The sequence below is a fragment of the Hylobates moloch genome, unplaced genomic scaffold (genome assembly GCF_009828535.3).
Source record: "Hylobates moloch isolate HMO894 unplaced genomic scaffold, HMol_V3 SCAFFOLD_3, whole genome shotgun sequence".
Classification (NCBI taxonomy): domain Eukaryota; kingdom Metazoa; phylum Chordata; class Mammalia; order Primates; family Hylobatidae; genus Hylobates; species Hylobates moloch.
Genome location: NW_026652278.1, coordinates 65,243,011 through 65,262,511, shown reverse-complemented (window position 1 = coordinate 65,262,511; position 19,501 = coordinate 65,243,011). Strand labels below are relative to the sequence as shown.

At 38.3% G+C, this 19,501-nt stretch overlaps 1 protein-coding gene across 1 annotated transcript in view; it reads left to right on the top strand.

Annotated features, from left to right (window-relative positions):
* LOC116480734 (DNA replication ATP-dependent helicase/nuclease DNA2-like) overlaps positions 1-19,501 on the top strand; it is a 218,767-nt gene that overhangs the window by 198,252 nt on the left and 1,014 nt on the right. The window contains exon 4 of the mRNA XM_058437019.1: positions 18,384-18,406. Within this exon, the coding sequence (XP_058293002.1) occupies positions 18,384-18,406 (23 nt within the window). The remainder of the gene's footprint in view (positions 1-18,383; positions 18,407-19,501) is intronic.

The following is a 19,501-nucleotide window of genomic DNA, read 5'->3' as shown; positions in this document are numbered from 1 at the left end:
GCTCAGTTATTCTTTGCCATCACATAGGTTTATGCCTCCATCTTCTTCCTTCCTTCCTTCCTTCCTTCCTTCCTTCCTTCCTTCCTTCCTTCCTTCCTTCCTTCCTTCCTTCCTTCCTTCCTTCCTTCCTTCCTTCCTTCCTTTCTTCATTCCTTCCTTCCCTACTTCCTTCCTTCCCCTTACTAGGGCTCTTGGACACTTAAAGGTCCACTGAGATCTGTTAGGGCTCTTGGAAGATACTAAGGGTCTGAAATGTTGAATGTGTGTGCATTTCTGTTGAAAAGATCCATCTTATGCTTTTTTTGGCAGGTTCTCAAAGGGATTTCCACTACTTAAGGTAGCTAATCATTTCATCTTCTTGCCTTTCCCTAGGCTCCCATTCTGTGTGTTTTTTTTTTCTTTGAGACAGAGTCTCACTCTGTCACCCAGGCTGGAGTGCAGTGGCGCTCACTGCAGCCTCCTCCTGGGTTCAAGTGATTCTGTTGCCTCAGCCTCCCGAGTAGCTGGGATGACAAGTGCATACCACCATGCCTGGCTAATTTTTGTATTTTTAGTAGAGATGGGGTTTTGCCATATTGGCCAGGCTGGTCTTGAACTCCTGACATCAGGTGATCTGCCCACCTCGGCCTCCCAAAGTCCTGGGATTACAGGCATGAGCCATCGTGCCTGACCTTCCCAGGCCCCCATTCTTACCAGCCGAGCCCTAGTTCCTTTGTTATGTGCTCTGAGAAACTTCATTCCTCCCTTTACAGCAGAGATGAATGAGCTTTTTACATAAAGGGCCAGATTGTGAATATTTTAGATCAGTGAGCCAAGAGGCAAAATTATGTAAGTACTTACATTACAAGAGAAAACAAATTTCCACCACTTTTATTAATAAAATTCTAAATATTATAATAATAATAATAATAATAATAATAATGGAGTACAATTTTTTTTTGTAGTACAGGCCTACCAATGAGAATAATGGAGTTCTGTTTTAGGGGTTATAACATTTCTCTTAATTGGAAGTCAAATTTAGTGTTTGCTATAATCAAAACTGATCATAAATGTTCATCTATTAATGTTGGACAGTAATGAATTTTATATATTAAATTTTTAAAAATAAAATTTTTATGTGTCATCAAATATTCTTTGTTTATTTTTCTATTTTTTATTTATTTTTAAATGTTTTTGGAGACAGGGGCTTGCTTTGTCACCCAGACTGGAGTTCAGTGGCATGATCATGGCTCACTGCAGATTTAACCTCCTGGGCTCAAGTGATCCTCCCATCTCCACCTTCTGAGTAGCTGAGACCACAGGCTTGCACCACCATGCCTGGTGAATTTTTTAGCATTGTTTGTAGAGACAGGGTTTTGCCATGTTGCCCAGGCTGATCTTGAACTCCTGAGCTCAAGCAATCTGCCTCCCTCTGCCTCCCAAAGTGCCTAGATTATAGGTGGGAGCCACCACACCTGGCCTCTTTGTTTTATTTTTATTGAAACATTTAAAAATGTAAAAATCATTCTTAGCTTATAGACTGCACAAAAATAGTCTGTGGGCTAAATTTTTTCTTAGGGCCATCATTTGCCAACCTTTGCTTTGTAGTACTCACCACAACTTATGCTATACTCATTTGTTTTCTCCTCTTCCTCTTGCTTTAAATATCAAATAATCCTAAATGGCTTTTAGCAAAAAACAGCAATTTCCTGCTCTACTTTTTTCCTGTTCCACTGCTCATCTCCAAAGGTAAGCACTGTAAATTCTTAGCTGTTTCTTCTGATATTTATCTACATATATCTAGAAAGAAATAAAGGAGGGAAGGAAGGGAAGAAACAAACAAGAGAAAAGAAAAAGGAATGTAACACTGTTTCTTGACTTATCAGTTTGAGACACTATTCCTACTGATTTATTACTGTGAAATGAGGATTAATTCTCTTACACTCTTTCTTTTCTTCCCACTTCCTTTTTTCCTATCCCCTTGATACAGTTATATCATAGTTTTTGGTTAAATTAATATGATTGTGATCATATAGTTATTACAGCAGAGCCATATAGAATGCTATACTTCCTATCTTGTCCAATATTTGTTTTCCCTGAAAATAATAATTGCCTTTTACCCACTTTGGCTTAAGTATCTTTGTGCTTTTTGGCAGATTCTGTTCACAACCTCCCAGGCCACGTAATGCTGGAGATAACTGTGCCTAGTAATATTGCTATGATGCTGCCATACAACTATGCATGGGTGATGCCTGTTATTTTCAGTATAACTGGTAACAGTGTAGCAAGATGGAGCTGTGGTATGGTATGAAGTTGTACCCTTGACCTAGATGTTAGATTCTGCAACTTATGCAAGGTGGTTTTGCAATCATGTATAGTAATGATGTTGAAGTTTCAGGATGACCAGACTGGAAGCAGCAGAGACTTTGCAAATGCCCCTTTAGGCTTCCTGCAGGATGTTACTGTAGGCAAGTAGAAGGTCTTCACCACCTTGAGCATGCCTCCTGTGAGGACCTGGAAATTTGAGGAGCCACCCTCATCCCCTACCCCAAACAGCTGACATCTTTCTTTCCTTCATTCCTGGCAGCATATCCTTTCAGCTTGCTACAGTGAAATACTCTTTGTATTAGGTGTTGTTGTTGTTGTTGGGTTTTTTTTGACAGAGTCTCACTCTGTCACCAAGGCTGGAGTGCAGTGGTGAGATCTCAGCTCACTGCAACCTTGGTCTCCCGGGTTCAAGCAATCTGCCTGCCTTGGCCTTCCAAAGTGATGTGATTACAGGCATGAGCCACTGCACCTGGCCCTAATCATGCTCTTAAAGGCAAGAGGCGTGTCCTTTCTTGTTGCCTGGAAGGAACATGGCTATAGTGGTGAGCTAGCCTCAACCATGCAGAAGAGAGTGGCATCCTGGAAAGGCTGAGCACCAAAAGGGAAGGATATGAGTTTCCAACATTTTAGGGTACCCTATTAGACTTGGCCTTTTTTTTTTAAGAGATAGGGTATTGCTATGTTGTCCAGGCTGGCCTAGACCTCCTGGCCTCAAGCAATTCTCCCACCTTGGCCTCCCAAAGTGCTGGGATTACAAGCGTGGACCACCGTGCCTGGCCATCTAGGCCTTCTAATGCTTCTTGTAATATGGAAGAGAAGTACAACTCCATTTTATTTCATTCATTATCAGTAGAATCTGCATCCTGACTAATCCATTACATGTGTTTAATCTGCCAAGTTGTACTGGAGGAGATCCTTCATTACATGTAGAATAAAGATTTCTTGTCTTTTTCACATAAAGGAAATAAAAACCTCAAAAATGTTAAACAGTGGAGGAAGAAACGTATCTCTCAGCTGGATGAATAGATGAACTCTTGGCATGCTACCATACTTCCAATTTATTTTATTTTTATTTGCATGGTTCGTGGAAGGAAGAAGGAGCTTAGAAACTAAAGACTCAGTTCTAGTTTTAATTGTCTAGTTCTAGTATTAATTGCCTTGGGCAATTAATAGAATCTCTGAGTTTTATCATCTACAAAATGATAATAGCTAACCACTATTATCCCTTAACCAGAGGGGGGCTGTATACCAGATTCTACTTTTGTAATGATGTCTTTAAATATTTGCTTTACAAATTCATTTATTTACAATGAATCTAAAATTAATCTTTAAAATGAATTATTTATTTATTTTACTTAAAATGAATGGCATTTAATATATAAACTTACATGTATTATAATATTATTGATGGGCTGGGGGCAGTGGCTCATGCCTGTAATCCCAGGACTTTGGGAAGCTGAGGTGAACAGATCACTTGAGCTCAGGAGTTTGAAATAAGCCTGGGCAAAATAGGGAAACCACATCTCTATAAAGAAAGAAAAATAAACTTAAAAATCTTGATAGCTGTTATTTATTATACGTTTTCCATATGTCAGGACCTGCAAAGCACTTTAATAGTGGTAGTGATGTTGATAGTAATGAACTGTTATTGCATGCTTGCTATATGCTATATACTACACTAACTGCTTTATGTGTATTAGCTCATATACTGCTTACATCAACCCCTTATGATGTTCTGTTATTAAGCCCACTTTACAGGTGAGGAAAGTGAGACCAGCAGTGGTTATGTAACTTGTCTAAGACAAGGATACATATCCATGTGCAGGCTGACTTTAAAGCCTTTGCTCTTATGCTGCTATGTTGCTTTCTCTTTTTTTTTTTTTTTAAGAGACAGAGTCTTGTTCTGTTGCCCCATGATGGAGTATAGTGGTGCAATCATGGCTCACTGCAGCCTTGAACTCCTGGGCTCAAGCAATCCTCCCACCTCAGCCTCCCAAGTAGCTAGGCTGCAGCCTGTATTTCTTTTTAAATAAAAAATTTATCAAGAAAATGGGCAGGTAAGATTAGAGAATCATAAACTGAACCTTCAGCAGGATTTGCCTCTAACTTGAAACTTACTGTTTGGAACCCACGGCCATGACACAACTTAGAATCATAGAAGGGATGTAGGGTCATCCCTTGTAACCCCCACCCAGTGTGAAAATTCTGTCTGTGATAGCCTGGACAGATGGTCACCCTGCCTGTGTTTTAACACCTCACTGGCTGAGCTTCCATTGCTTTTTTATTGCCTGTGCCACTGTTGGGAAATCTCAACAATGTTGGTTTTCAGACTCAAGCCCCTGTGTTTCTTGCTGCCTTTGCAAAGCTAAAGCCATCAAGTGGCAGCAAATCTCTCCCTGGCTGTCATCCCTCTCCCTTTTCTGTCTCCCAGCCCCTTTGATAGAAAATTTCATAAAGAAGATGGCATTCGAGCTGAATGTGGAAGGCTGCATGGGATTTCAGTAGGTGGAGATGGGAGAAGGCAGGATTAGAGGCAGAGACTGGAAGTTGGCCAGGTGGGGGTGTGGCTGGTGTGCCAGCCTAGCAGTTCATTCAGTGCCTGAGAGCAGGTTCACAGGAAGGTATCTTTGCAATGGCAGGCTGAGGCCTTAATATGAGAAATTATCTTGAATAGACTCCAAAGTGATTCAACTAAGAGTTTTTGCAAGTGTGCTTTATGTTGAGAAGTTAACACAGCCCGATTGCCTTATTTACACATGCTTATTTTCATAAAAAGATACTTGCTGTGGTCTGAATGTTTGTATCCCCCAGAATTCATATGTTGAAACCTAACCTCCAATGTAATAGTACTAAAAGAGGTGGGGTCTTTAGGAGGTGATTAGATCATGAGGACGGAGACCTCATGAATGGGATTAGTGTCCTTTTGAGAGGCTAGAGAAAGCTTGTCTTCTCTTCTGCCATGTGAGAATGTAGCAAGAAGGTGCCATCTCTGTTGAGCAAGCCCTCACCAGATGCTGAAGTTGCTGGCACCTTGATCTTAGGCGTCTCAGCCTCCAGAACAGTGAACAATAAATTTCTATTGTTTATAAATTACCTAGTCTAAGGTACAGTCATCCCCCCATATCTGTGGATTCTGCATCTGTGGATTCAAGTAACCATGGATCAAAAATATTTGGAAAAATTATTGCATCTGTACTAAAAATGTACAGAATTTTCTCTTGTCATTATTCCTTAAACAACACAGTAGATGATCATTTACCTAGCATTTAAATTGTATTAAGTTTTATAAGTAATCTACAGATGATTTTAGTTATATGAAAGGATGTACCTAGGTTATATGCAAATACTACACCGTTTTTTAACAGGGACTTGAGCATCATCGAGTTTTTGTATCCACAGGAGGTTCTGGAACCAGTACCCCATGGATATCAAGGGACGAGTGCATTTTGTTATAGCCGCTCAAAAGGACTAAGACAATACTCTTCAAAGAGGCATGTTAAGTAGAATTACTGATGAGTTATCTGTACAAGGTCGCAGCAGCCTGTCCGTTGCATCAGGTTTTGTCAGGAGGCCCACTTCTCTTTCTAGTACATCATGCTGCCTGTCTCTCTGATTGTCCCTTTCTTCCAGCTTATTTGGTAAGAGTATTCACCACTTCATTTTGTGTTGCTGATCATGAAATTGACTGCTCCTAATTATATGACAGGTGAGCAAGAAGAACCTTACTTAGAGCCAGAAGGGAAGGTCACAATTAAGATCTTTAAGAACTTTCAAAAAGACATCCCTGCAGAATGACTATGACAGCTGCTGCTCATTGAGATTAGGAACCATTGGCTTGAAACCAGCTAGTGCTGAACAGCAGGACTTCCTGCTCTGCTCCAAAGTGTTTATTTCATTCCACAGCGGCTGCCGAAATGCAGCCTCTAGGAATCCTGCTTTAAATGTGCCCCTGGAGACCCTGGGCTATTAAGGGTTATTGCTAGTGGTCCTCTGTCTAGGAAATGATTCCAGTTCTACGTTATACATCTTTGAGTTGGCTTAAAGCACTGCATATGTTACTACAAAGTGTTACAGTGATGTATATGTTTGTTTTGGTAATCCATATAGTCATTTTTCAGGAAAATTATGTTGGGGACATTATGGCACATAACCCAAGGAAGCAAATGTTCACCCATCAGATTTTTTCTTTTTAGAATAAACCCTTAGAGTAACTCTCACGTGTACATGTTTCTATTTTCCAAACAGAATGAGTGTCCAGATAACCTTTAGCTCACACCGATACACCCTTAAAATGGTTATATCTATGCATGATTCAATTAAATTAATAGCCCCCAATGCCTCTTGTGGAACTAGTTTCAATTTTATTTTCTTAATTTATCATTTCTTTCTTCATTTGTAGAGATGGGGTCTTGCTTTGTTGCCCAGGCTAGTCTCAAACTCCTGGCTTCAAGAGATCCTCCTGCCTCAGCCTCCCAAAGTGCTGGGATTACAGGTGTGAGCCACTGCACCAGGCCTAAAATTTTCTTATATTGCTCAAAGGTTAGATAAAATCCTAATTTTTGAATTCTGTTACCATGAAACAGACCCTGCATTATATATACTTACAATACATGACATCCCATGTACCATACTGTACTTCTTTTCACATTTGTAAATTAAAAGAAAATCAATAATCAAACGGGGCATTCTCACCGCCCCCCCCCACTTTTTAGTGTGCTGTAGTCCCTTTGCTAATCTTTAGAAAGTGTGTGGTTTTCTCTTGGGAACTATAATAGGGCTGATATTCTATATGGCTAGCCTTATTTGACTCAACCCTAGCCATTTACAAACAATGGACATTAATGGTATATTTTTCACTTTCCTGCTTGCTCTCTGAGCAATTAACTGTGCAGTAGGATATGTCTTTATCAGGTCCTCTGATTTCTAGTTAAATCTGGTATTTTCCTTGTGCTGATACTCTCTCCCTTGAGATACAGCCTTTTGCTGATGCTAAAGGTTTGTGGCAGTCTTCATTTAGGCTTGTTCTTATTTTTGGATACAGCTAATATAGGCATAAGGTTTCTGTCAGATGAAATTTAGAGGCACTCTATATTTCTGTTTAGAGTATTAAAAACACAGAGCTGTTTCTACAGCATTTGTAAATGCAGCACCTCCTTGCTTACAAAACAATCACAAGATCCTCTGAACCATGCAAAGTCTCCCAAAGAAATCTCCAGGGTAGCAGATTGCAAACTGGCTTTGAGATAACTGTTCTTCACCTCCTTTCTCTCAGCCAAACATTATTATCAGCTAGAACAAGAAATTCTTTAAAAGTATAATTGTAGCTGTTTTTATTTTGATTCTGTACATAAAAGTTTAATTATTTAATTTTTTTATTTTTTTAGAGATAAGATCTTGCTCTGTTTCCCAGGCTAGAGTGCAGTGGTGCAATCATAGCTCACTGCAACCTTGAGCTCCTGGGATCAAGTGATGTTCCTGCCTCAGCCTCCTGAGTAGCTGAGATTACAGGCATGCATTACTGCATCTGGCTAATATTTTTATTTTTTTATTTTTATTTTTTGAGATGGAGTCTCGCTGTGTCACCCAGGTTGGAGTTCAGTGGCGCAATCTCGGCTCACTGCAATCTCCATCTTCTGGGTTCAAGCAATTCTCCTGCCTCAGCCTCCCGAGTAGCTGGGATTACAGATGCACGCCACCACGCCCAGCTAATTTGTTGTTGTTGTTATTTTTTAGTGGAGATGGGGTTTTACCATGCTGGCCAGGCTGGTGTCGAACTCCTGACTTCAAGTGATACACCTCCCAGAGTGCTAGGATTACAGACGTGAGCCACTGTGCCCAGCCAATAATTTTATTTTTTGTAGAGGTAGGGTCTCACTTTGTTGTCCAGGCTGGTCTCAAAATTCTGGCTTCAAGTGATCCTCCCACCTTGGCTTCCTAAAGTGCTGGAATTAGAGGCATGAGCTACTGTGCCAAGACTGTACACAAAATTTTAAAAATGCCTGCCAGTTCCTTAATTCTGGTTGCTAGTACATACCACAGAGCAATGCAGATAGGGATGGACAGGACTGATGTAAAAATGAAAGCAAAGAAGCCAAGGTAGTGAAGTAAGCGCAAAGGTATAAATTTTGTTCCCAAGGAAACATATACAATGAAAGTATTTCCATTGAGAATATTTGTTTTTACTTATTTTTCCTCATTACAAAAGTAAATAATATTTATATAGACATTTTGGAAAAAATAGAAAAGTAGTCCTCATCCTTAATCTCAATACCCATGTAATAACTACTATTAATCTTATTTCATATCCTTTCTGTACATCTATATAGTTCACAAAAATGAAATGATTCACTTTCAATTGCTCTTAAAGATTTTGTGTTATAAAACACACAAATGTATGGCTTAACATGAGTTATCACAAGGTGAACACATTTGTAACCAATACCCACATAAAGAAATAGAACCTTGTCAGCCATTCCAGGAATTCCTGAATCTGCCCTATCACCAGCTCAAACCACCTGGTTTCCCACATGAGTAGTCACTGCCTTGGCTTTTATCATAGGTTAATGTTTTATCTTTTATAACTTCTACATATATGTTATAGGCCCCATCATACATTGTTATTATTTTTTCTTTAAACTGTCAATGATCTCTTAAAGAGATTTTTTAAAAACCACTTTTATATTTACCCACATATTAACTGCTTCTGGTTCTCTTCATTTCTTTGTATTGACCAGATTTCTGTCTGTTATAATTGTCTTTGTTCTAGAAGGACTTTAACATTTCCTGAAGTGCAGGTCTACAGCTAGTAAATTCTTTCAGTTTTCTATGCCTGAAAAAGTCTTTATTTCACTTTTGTTTTTTAAGATATTTTTTGCTGGGTATAAAACTATTGGATGACAGCTTTTTTTCCTTCTCTAGTACTTAAAAATTGTTGTTTCATTGTATTCTGGAATGTATTATTTTCAAGATATATTTATTATCAAGAAGTCAGCTGGATTCTTATCTTTGTTCCTCTTCTGTTTATAAGACTTCATCTTTTTCACCAGTGTTAAGCAATGTGGCTATGATATGCCTTGGTAGAGGTTCTTGTGCTTTGGGTTCATTGAGCTTCTTGGATCTGTGGGTTCAGTAATTTTAATCAAACTTGAAAAATTTTCAGCCCTTATTTCTTAAAGAAAATTTTTTTTTGGCCCTACTTCCTCCTGTTTTCTGTCCTTCAGGGACTCCATTTTTAGGCTGCTGGAAGTTATCCCACTGCTCAGTGATGCTTCATTTATTTGTTTCAGTCTTTTTTTCCTGTGTGTTTCATTTTGCATAATTTCAATTGCTATATCCTCAAGTTCATTACTCTTTTACAGTGTCTAATATGCTGTTCATTTGGTCCAATGTGTTTTAAAAATCTCTTATGTTGTAGTTTTCATCTCTAGAAATTCATTTGGATCTTTATAAAAAAATCTATCTTTCATATCTCTATATGCTCAATCTTCCTTCTGCATCATTGAATATATGGACTATAATTATAATTGTTTTATGTTCTTATCTACTAATTCTATCATTTTTTGTGTCATTTCTCTATCTTCTCAGTATGGAAGCAGTTTAATTATTTTGATGCTTGTTTTTCAGTTTTGTTAGGTGGGATCAGAGCAGCTTTTGTTCTAGGGCTGATTTTGCCTCACTCTTCAATGCCTCATGAATTTTGAGGTTGTCCACTCTGATAGATGAGACTATGGACTTTTTCTGGTTCTATGCAAGCTCCAAAAATGTTTATCTTACTTGTTTTGAGTGGTTCTTTTCCAAGCTTTGGGTAGTTGCCTCACACACATGTGCTGATGAATACACAAGGGGTGCCGCATGCACATCTCTGGAGCTCTCTCTGGGCACCTCTCTCACCAGTACTTTGCTCAGTGGACCCTAGCCACATGACTTCCATGAACTCCCAGTTTTGCCTTCTCACCTCAGGGAGACTGTTGGGTCCCCCTTCTCTGTGTTCTGGCCTGAATATTCTCTCCAGGAAGTAAGCTGGGGCCATTTTACCCCTCTCTCAGGGATCACTATTATTTGAAGCCAGATATCCAATGTGTGAAAACAGAGATTTGTTTCTTTCCATGTATTTGGTCTAGTATTTTAGTTCTTTTGAGCAGGAAAGTAATCTGGTCCCTGTATTGCATCCTAATCAGAAGCAGAAGTCCTTTTCCTGACTTTTTACAGTGATCACTTCCTTATGTTACTTTGTAGTTTTATCACCTCAGTGTACATTTCTAGACACTGTAGTTTAGTCTCGCCTACTAGAAATTATTATATATCTTTTAAATCTCTAACATACAGAATCCTTCTCCATCCCTTTCTTTTTCTTTCATTTTATCTATTGAAGACCTGTACCATTTGACCTATAGTTTCCCACTGTCTGGAATTTGCTGATGCACGTTTGCAGTGCAATTCAACACATTGTTGTAGTCTTTTGTATTTCTTGCAAATGAGCAGCTGAATCCAGAGGTTTGGTAAGACTGGGGTTCAATACCTTTGACGAGACTACAGGGCTGCTGTGCTCTTTCATCAGGAGGCACATAATTTCTGATTATCTCTCTTTTTGTAATACTAGCAGCCATTAATTCTACATACTTACATTTATTAATTCATTGGGGATGGAAAAATGGTGGTATTTGAATTCTTTAATTTTTTCATTTATTAGATAGAGTACCTTTATAAAGAGACACATATCCTCATTAGTATTTGATTACCCATGGTATGTTTTATACAGGAAGGCAGAATAAATGCTTCATTTAAGATAATGAATTGGTTTCATATCATTCTCTCAAGGTTACCCATTAGTTTTTAAAAAATCATTTTAAATATTATTAACTCACTGATTGATGGGTTTTAATCAATTGCAATTATTATCCTTTAGAAGCTCAAATTTTCCTATCTCTGGCTGATGGGAGCCCCTTCAAGTTGGCACTGAGTCCTTTTTACACCTTAGTTGCTTGGTAACTCCCTCTTTTCCAGTGTAAGAAAATGCCCCAGGCCCATCTTCCACATTTTCTGCCCCAAATCAGGAATCAACAATTTCCCCAAGAAGTCTTAGTTTTATTTAGTGGAAAATAGTATTTCAACCAATCTGGGTGCTAGGGATAATCAATGCTATTAGGTTGGTCATCATCTTCAGGCTCCTTTAGTGAACAGAGCTAAGATATTATATGTATGTGTACATTTTTTTTTCCTTTTAAAAGATAAAATACATTTGGGAGGCCAAGGTGGGTGGATTGCCTGAGCTCAGGAGTTCCAGACCAGCCTGGGCAACGTAGTGAAACCCTGTCTCTACTAAAAATACAAAAACTTAGCTGGGCATGGTAGTGCACACTTGTAATCCCAGCTACTCAGGAGGCTGAGGTGGGAGAATCGCTGGGTCCTGGGAGGCGGAGGTTTCAGTGAGCCAAGATCGCGCCACTGTATTCCAGCCTGGGGGACAGAGCGAGACTCCATCTCAAAAAACAAACAAACAAACAAACAAAATCCAAACCAAAAAAGAGATAAAATACAATTACTCATCTCTTAAACAATGGGGATACATTCTGAGAAATAAGTTGTTAGGCTATTTCATCACTGTGTGAATATCACAGAGTGTACTTACACAAACCTAGATGGTATAGCCTAGGTTTGGACATATCACATACCTAGGCTATGTGAAATGGACACATGTCTAGGTTGTGTGGTATGTCTTAATACTCCTGAGCTATAAACCTATACAGCATGATACTATACTCAGTACTGTAGGCAGTTGTACCAGAGTGGTAAGTTTCTGTGTATCCAGACATAGAAAAAGTACAGTAGAAATATGATATGAAAGCTCCATTATAATCTCCTGGGACAATCATTATACACGTGGTCTATTGTTGACCAAAACATTGTTATGTAGTGCATGACTGTATCTTCTGAGTTCAGATTGATACATCTAATTCATTACCACAGAGTTATAAAATTCAACCTCTTCTATATCACATTTGTACCTCCTTTCTTTTACACCAAGAATCTTGTTTCTCAAGGACACAAGACATGATAGAGTTAGAATATTCCATAATCATTTACTTCACCCCATGTTTACACGAATTACCCTCAGAGTAATAGTAATACCACTGCCACCAATGTTATTACTGAGAGCAGTTAAAATACATTTTTGCAACCGGGCACGGTGGCTCACGCCTGTAATCCCAGCACTTTGGGAGGCCAAGGTGGGCAGATCATGAGGTCAGGAGTTAGAGACCAGCCTGTCCAACATAGTGAAACCCTGTCTCTACTAAAAGTACAAAAAAATTAGCTGGGCATGGTGGCGCACGCCTGTAGTCCCAGCTACTCAGGAGGCTGAGGCAGGAGAATCGTTTGAACCCAGGAGGCGGAGGTTGCAGTGAGCTGAGACCGCTCCATTGCACTCCAGCCTGGGCGACAGAGTGAGACTCCGTCTCAAAAAACAAAACAAAACAACAACAAAAAAACCCAAAAAACAAAACAAACAAACAAAACATTGTTGCATATTGTATCCTCATTCTACCCCTATTTAAGAATAATTATCTACATTGTTTGAACAGCCATTGTATACTATAATCTTCCCGTTTTAGCTCTCATTTAGTATTAGTTATATAACTAATACTGTAACTGCATGTTTATTACTCGTCACCAGTCATTATGTTAAATGTTTCTTTAGTCATTTTGCATGGCTGAAGCTCATTCTGTAGTATATTTCTCAAAAAGAGTTCATGGGACCAATATTCCCTACTTTTTTTTTGCATATGTTGATAACAGTTTATGCCCTTTGCACTTGAATGTCAGTTTTGCTGCATATACAATCCTTGGCTTGCATTTTCTTTCTTTGAGTATCTTAAATATGTGCTCCATTTGCTTCTGGAGAAACACTGGTATAGAAATGCTTCAGGATGACTTAATTTTCTTTCTCATAACTTATTCACTGTTTGATTAGATGTCAAAGGATTTTTCTTTTTTTCTTTAAAGTCTAGTAATTTTATTTGAATATTTTGTGATATTGGTCATTCTGGGTCAATATTCTCAGGTACATGGTGTTTTGTTTTGTTTTGTTTTTTGGGCATTTTTGTTGTTGTTTTTGAGACAGGGTCTTGCTCTGTCACCCAGGCTGAAGTATGGTGGCACGGTCTTGGCTCTCTGCAACCTCTGCGTCCAGGCTCAAGCAATCCTTCCTCCTCAGCCTCCTGAGTAGCTGGGACCACAGGCATGCACCACTATGTGTGGCTAATTTTTGTATTTTTTGTAGAGACGGGGTTTCACCATGTTGCCCAGGCTGGTCTTCAACTCCTGGACTCAAGTGATCCTCCCATCTCAGCCTCCCAAAGTGCTGGGATTGCAAGTGTCAGCCACCATGCCTGGCGTACATGGTGTGTTAATTTTTTTTTTTTTAATTTTTAAGGTCAGACGCAGTGGCTCATGCCTGTAATCCCAGAACTTTGGGAGGCTGAGGCAGGCAGATCACTTGAGGTTGGGAGTTTGAGACCAGCCTGACCAACATGGAGAAACCCCATCTCTACTAAAAATACAAAATTAGCCAGGCGTGGTGGTGCATGCCTGTAATCCTAGCTATTCAGGAGGCTGAGGCAGGAGAATTGCTTGAACCTGGGAGGTGGAGATTGCGGTGAGCCGAGATTGTGCCATTGTACTCCAGCCTGGGCAACAGGAGTGAAACTCCATCTCAAAAAAATTTTTTTAAATATTATGGTGCATAATAGGTGTATATGTTCATGGGGCACACATGATGTTCTGATAGAGGCATACATTGTGTAGTAATCACATCAGAGTAGTTGGGGTATCCATTACCTTAGCATTTATTGTTTCTTTGTGTTAGGAACATTTCAATTCCACTCTTTTAGTTATTTTTAAATACACAATAAATTATTATTGACTATAGTCACCCGTTGTACTATCAACAGCTAGATCTTGTTCATTTTATCTAACTATATTTTTGCAATCCAACATGGTGTGTTCTTTTAAAATATAGTTTCAGAGCTTTTATTTTTAATTTGAAGAAAGTTTTCTTAAATTACAGTATTTTGGCATTTGTTTTGTTCTCTTGTTTTAGTTTTCTTCTTTGGAGACTCCTATTACCCATATTTTGAATCTTCTTTGACTGTCTTCAATATTTGTTAGTTTCTCTCTCATCATTTAAATCATTTGAAAATTTCTTTTTAAAATAGACTTTATTTAAAAATTTTACTATTAGCCTGGGCGACAGAGTGAGACTCAGTCTCAAAAAAAAAAAAAATTTTCAGTAGGTTTTTCAGGGACAAGTGGTATTTGGTTACATGAATAAGTTCTTTAGTGGTGATTTCTGAGATTTTGATCTGAGATTTTGGTGCACTCATCACCCAAGCAGTGTACACTGTACCCAGTGTGTAGTCATTTATGTTTATCCCTCACCCTCCTCCCATCCTTCCCTACAAGAACCCAAAGTCCATTGTATCATTCTTATGTCTTTGAGTCTTCATAGCTTAGCTCCCACTTATGAGTGAGAACATACGATCCTTGGTTTTCCATTCCTGAGTTACTTCACTTGGAATAATGGTCTCCAATTCCATCCAGGTTGCTGCAAATGCCATTATTTCATTCCTTCTCATGGCTGAGTAGTATTCCATGTTGTGTGTACACACACACACACAACATTTTCTTTATCCACTCATTGATTGATGGACATTTGGGCTGGTTCCATATTTTTGCAATTGCAAATTGTGCTGCTACAAACATGCGTGTGCAAGTATCTTTTTTGTATAATGACTTCTTTTCCTTTGGGTGGGATTGCTGGATCAAATGGTAGGTCTACTTTTAGTTCTTTAAGAAATCTCCACACTGTTTTCCACAGTGGTTATACTAGTTTACATTCCCACCCTTGTGTTCCCTTTTTACCACATCCATGCCAACATCTATTTTTTTTTATTTTTTGATTATGGCCATTATTGCAGGAGTAAAGTAGTATTTCATTGTGGTTTTGATTTGCATTTCCCTGGTCATTAGTGATATTGAACATTTTTTTTCATATGTTTGTTGGCCATTTGTATATCTTCTTTTGAGGATTGTCTATTCATATCCTTAGCCCACCATTTGATGAGGTTCTTTTTTTTTCTTGCTGATTTGTTTGAGTTCCTTGTAGATTCTGAATCTACATCTGTCCTTTGTCAGATGTAAAAATTTAGCCCTTTGTCAGATGTATAGATTGTGAAGATTTTTCTCCTGCTCTGTGGGTTGTCTGTTTACCCTGCTGATTATTTCTTTTGCTGTGTGAAGTTTTTTGTTTAATTAAGTTCCATCTATTTACCTTTCTTTTTGTTGCATTTGCTTTTGGGTTCTTGGTCATGAAATCTTTGCCTAAGTAATGTCTAGAAGGGTTTTTTCGATGTTACCTTCTAGAATTTTTATAGTTTCATGTCTTAGATTTAAGTCTTTGCTCCATCTTGATGATTTTGTAAAGGTGAGAGATGAGATCCAGTTTTATTCTTCTAAATGGGTCTTGCCAATTATCCCAGCACCGTTTGTTGAATAGGGTATCCTTTACCCACTTCATGTTTTTGTTTGCTTTGTCAAAGATCAGTTGGTTGTAAGTATTTGGCTTTATTCCTGGGTTCTCTATGATGTTCCGCTGGTCTATGTGCCTATTTTTATACCAGTACCATGCTGTTTTGGTGACTATGGCCTCACAATATAGTTTGAAGTTGGGTATTGTGATGCCTCCTGATTTGTTCTTTTTGCCAAGTCTTGCTTTGTATGGGGGCTCTTTTTTGGTTCCATATGAATTTTAGGATCATCTTTTCTGGTTCTGTGAAGAATGATGGTATTTCGATAAGAATTGCATTGAATTTGTAGATTCAGTAGGCAGTATGGTCATTTTCACAATATTGATTCTACCTATGCATGAGCATGGGATGTGTTTCCATTTGTTTGTGTCATCTACAATTTCTTTCAGTAGTGTTTTGTAGTTTTCTTTGTAGATGTCTTTCACCTCCTTGGTTAGGTATATTCCTAAGTATTTTATCTTTTTGAGTCCTTGATTTGATTCTCACCTTGATTGGATTCTCACCTTGATTGCTGTTGGTGTATAGTAGTGCTATTGATTTGCATACAGTAATTTTGTATCCTGACACTTTACTAAATTCATTTATCTGTTCCAGGAGCTTTTCGAATGAGTCTTTAGGGTTTTCTAGATATGTAATCATATCATCAATGAACAGGAGCAGTTTGACTTCCTCTTTACTGATTTGATTGCCCTTTATTTCTTTCTCTTTCTGATTGCTCTGGCTAGGACTTCTAGTACTATGTTGAACAGAAGTGGTGAAAGTGGGCATCCTTGTCTTGTTCCAGTTCTCAGGGGGAATGCTTTTAACTTTTCCCCATTTAGTATAATGTTGGCTGTGGGTTTGTCACAGATGGCTTTTATTACCTTAAAGTACATCCCTTCTGTGTCCATTTTGCTGAAGATTTTAGTCATAAAGGATTTGATAGATTTTGTCAAAAGCTTTTTCTGTGTCTATGGAGATGATCATGTGATTTTTGTTTTTAATTCTGTTTATATGGTGTATTACATTTATCGACTTGCATATGTTAAACCATCCCTGCATCCCTGGTATTAAACCAACTTGATCATGGTGGATAATCTTTTTGATATGCTGTTGATATGTTTGATATGATATGTTGGTTAGCTAGTATTTTGTTGAAGATTTTTGTGTTCATCAGGGATATTGGTCTGTAGTTTTTTGTTGTCGTTGTTATGTCCTTTCCTGATTTTCGTATTAGGGTGATACTGGCTTCATAGAATGATTTAGGGAGGATTCCCTCTTTCTCTGTCATTTGGAATAGTGTCAATAAGATTGGTCCCAATTCTTCTTTGAATATCTGATAGAATTCGTCTGTGAATCTATCTGATCCTGGACTTTTTTGTTGGCAATTTTTGAAATTACCACTTCAATCTTGCTGCTTATTATTAGTCTGTTCAGTTTCGATTCTTTCCTGGTTTAATCTAGGATGATTGTATATCTCCAGGAATTTATCAATCTCATCTAGATTTTCTAGTTTTTGTGTATAAAGGTTTTCATAGTAGCCTTGAATGATCTTTTGTATTTCTGTGGTATAGGTTGTAATATTTCCTGTTTCATTGCTTTTTTTTTTTTTTTTTGAGACAGAGTCTTACTCTGTTGCCCAGGCTGGAGTGCTGTGGTGCAATCTCGGCTCACTGCAAGTTCCGCCTCCTGGGTTCACCTCATTCTCCTGCCTCAGCCTCCCAAGTAGCTGGGACTACAGGTGCCTGCCACCATACCTGGCTAATGTTTTGTATTTTTAGAGAGATGGGGTTTCACTGTGTTAGTCAGGATGGTCTTGATCTCCTGACCTTGTGATCCGCCTGCCTCAGCCTCCCAAAGTGCTGGGATTACAGGCATGAGCCACTGTGCCTGGCCTCCTGTTTAATTTCTAGTTGAGTTTATTTGATTCTTCTTTCTTCTTTTCTCACTAATGGTCTATCAATTTTATTTATCTTTTCAAATAACCAACTTTTTGTTTTATTTGTCTTTTGTATTGTTTATTTTATTTCAATTTCATTTGGTTCTGCTCTGATCTTTGCTATTTCTTTTCTTCTGCTGGGTTTGGGTTTGGTTTGTTCTCATTTCTCTAGTTCCTTGAGGTGTGACCTTAGATTGTCTATTTGTGCTCTTTCAGACTTTTTGATGTAGGCATGCAATGCTATGAACTTTCCTTTTAGCACTGCTTTTGCTGTATTTCAGAGGTTTTGATAGGTTGTGTCACTATTATTGTTCAGTCCAAAGAATTTTAAAATTTCCATCCTGATTTCATTGTTGACCCAATGATCATTTAATTTTCATGTATTTGCATGATTTTAAGGGTTCCTTTTGGAGTTGATTTCCAATTTTATTCTGCTGTGGTTTAAGAGAATTCTTGGTATAATTTTGATTTTCTTAAATTTGTTGAGACTTGTTTTGTGGCCCATCATATGGTCTATCTTGGAGAATGTTTCATGTGCTGGTGAATAGCATGTATATTCTGCAGTTGTTGGGTAGAATGTTCTGTACATAACTGTTAAGTACATTTGTTTTAGGGTATAATTTAAGTCCATTTTTTCTCTGTTGACTTTTTTTTTTGAGACGGAGTTTCACTCTTGTTGCTCAGGCTGGAGTGCAATGGCATAATCTTGGCTCACTGCAACCTCTGCCTCCTGGATTCAAGTGATTCTCCTGCCTCAGCCTCCTGAGTAGCTGGGATTACAGGCATGTGCCACCATGCCCAGCTAATTTTGTATTATTTTTTTAGTAGAGATGGGGTTTGGTCAGGCTGGTCTTGAACTCCTGACCTCAGGTGATCCACCTACCTCCACCTCCCATACTGCTGGGATTACAGGTGTGAGCCACTGAGCCTGACCTCTTTGTTGACTTTTTGTCTTGATAACCTGTCGTGCTGTCAGTGGAGTGTTGAAGTCCCCCCCTATTATTATGTTGCTGTCTATCTCATTTCTTAGGTCTAGTAGTAATTGTTTTATAAATTTGGGAGCTCCAGTGTTAGGTGCATATATATTTAGGATAGTGGAATTTTCCTTTTGGACTAGTCCTTTTATCATTATATAATGTCACTCTTTATCTTTTTTAACCATTGTTGTTTTAAAGTCTGTTTTGTGTAATATAAAAATAGCTACTCTTGCTTGCTTTTGGTGTCCATTTGCATGGAATATCTTTTTCCACCCCTTCAGGTTAAGTTTATATGAGGCCTTATGTGTTAGGTGAGTCTCTTGAAGACAGCAGATACTTGGTTGGTGAATTCTTATCCATTCTGCCATTCTGTGTCTTTTAAGTGGACCATTTAGGCCATTTATATTCAAAACTAGTATTGAGATATGAGGTACTATTCTAGTCTATTCATTGTACTGTTTGTTACCTGAATACCTTGTGTGTTTTTTTTTTCACTGTGTTATTTTCTTATAGGTTCTGTGAAATTCATGCTTTAAAGAGTTTCTATTTTGGTGTATTTCAAGGATTTGTTTCAAGATTTAGAGTTTCTTTTAGCAGTTCTTGTAGTGCTGGTTTGGTAGTGACGAATTCTCTCAGCATTTGTTTGTCTGAAAAAGACTGTATCTTTCCTTCATTTATGAAACTTAGTTTTGCTGGATACAAAATTCTTGGCTGAT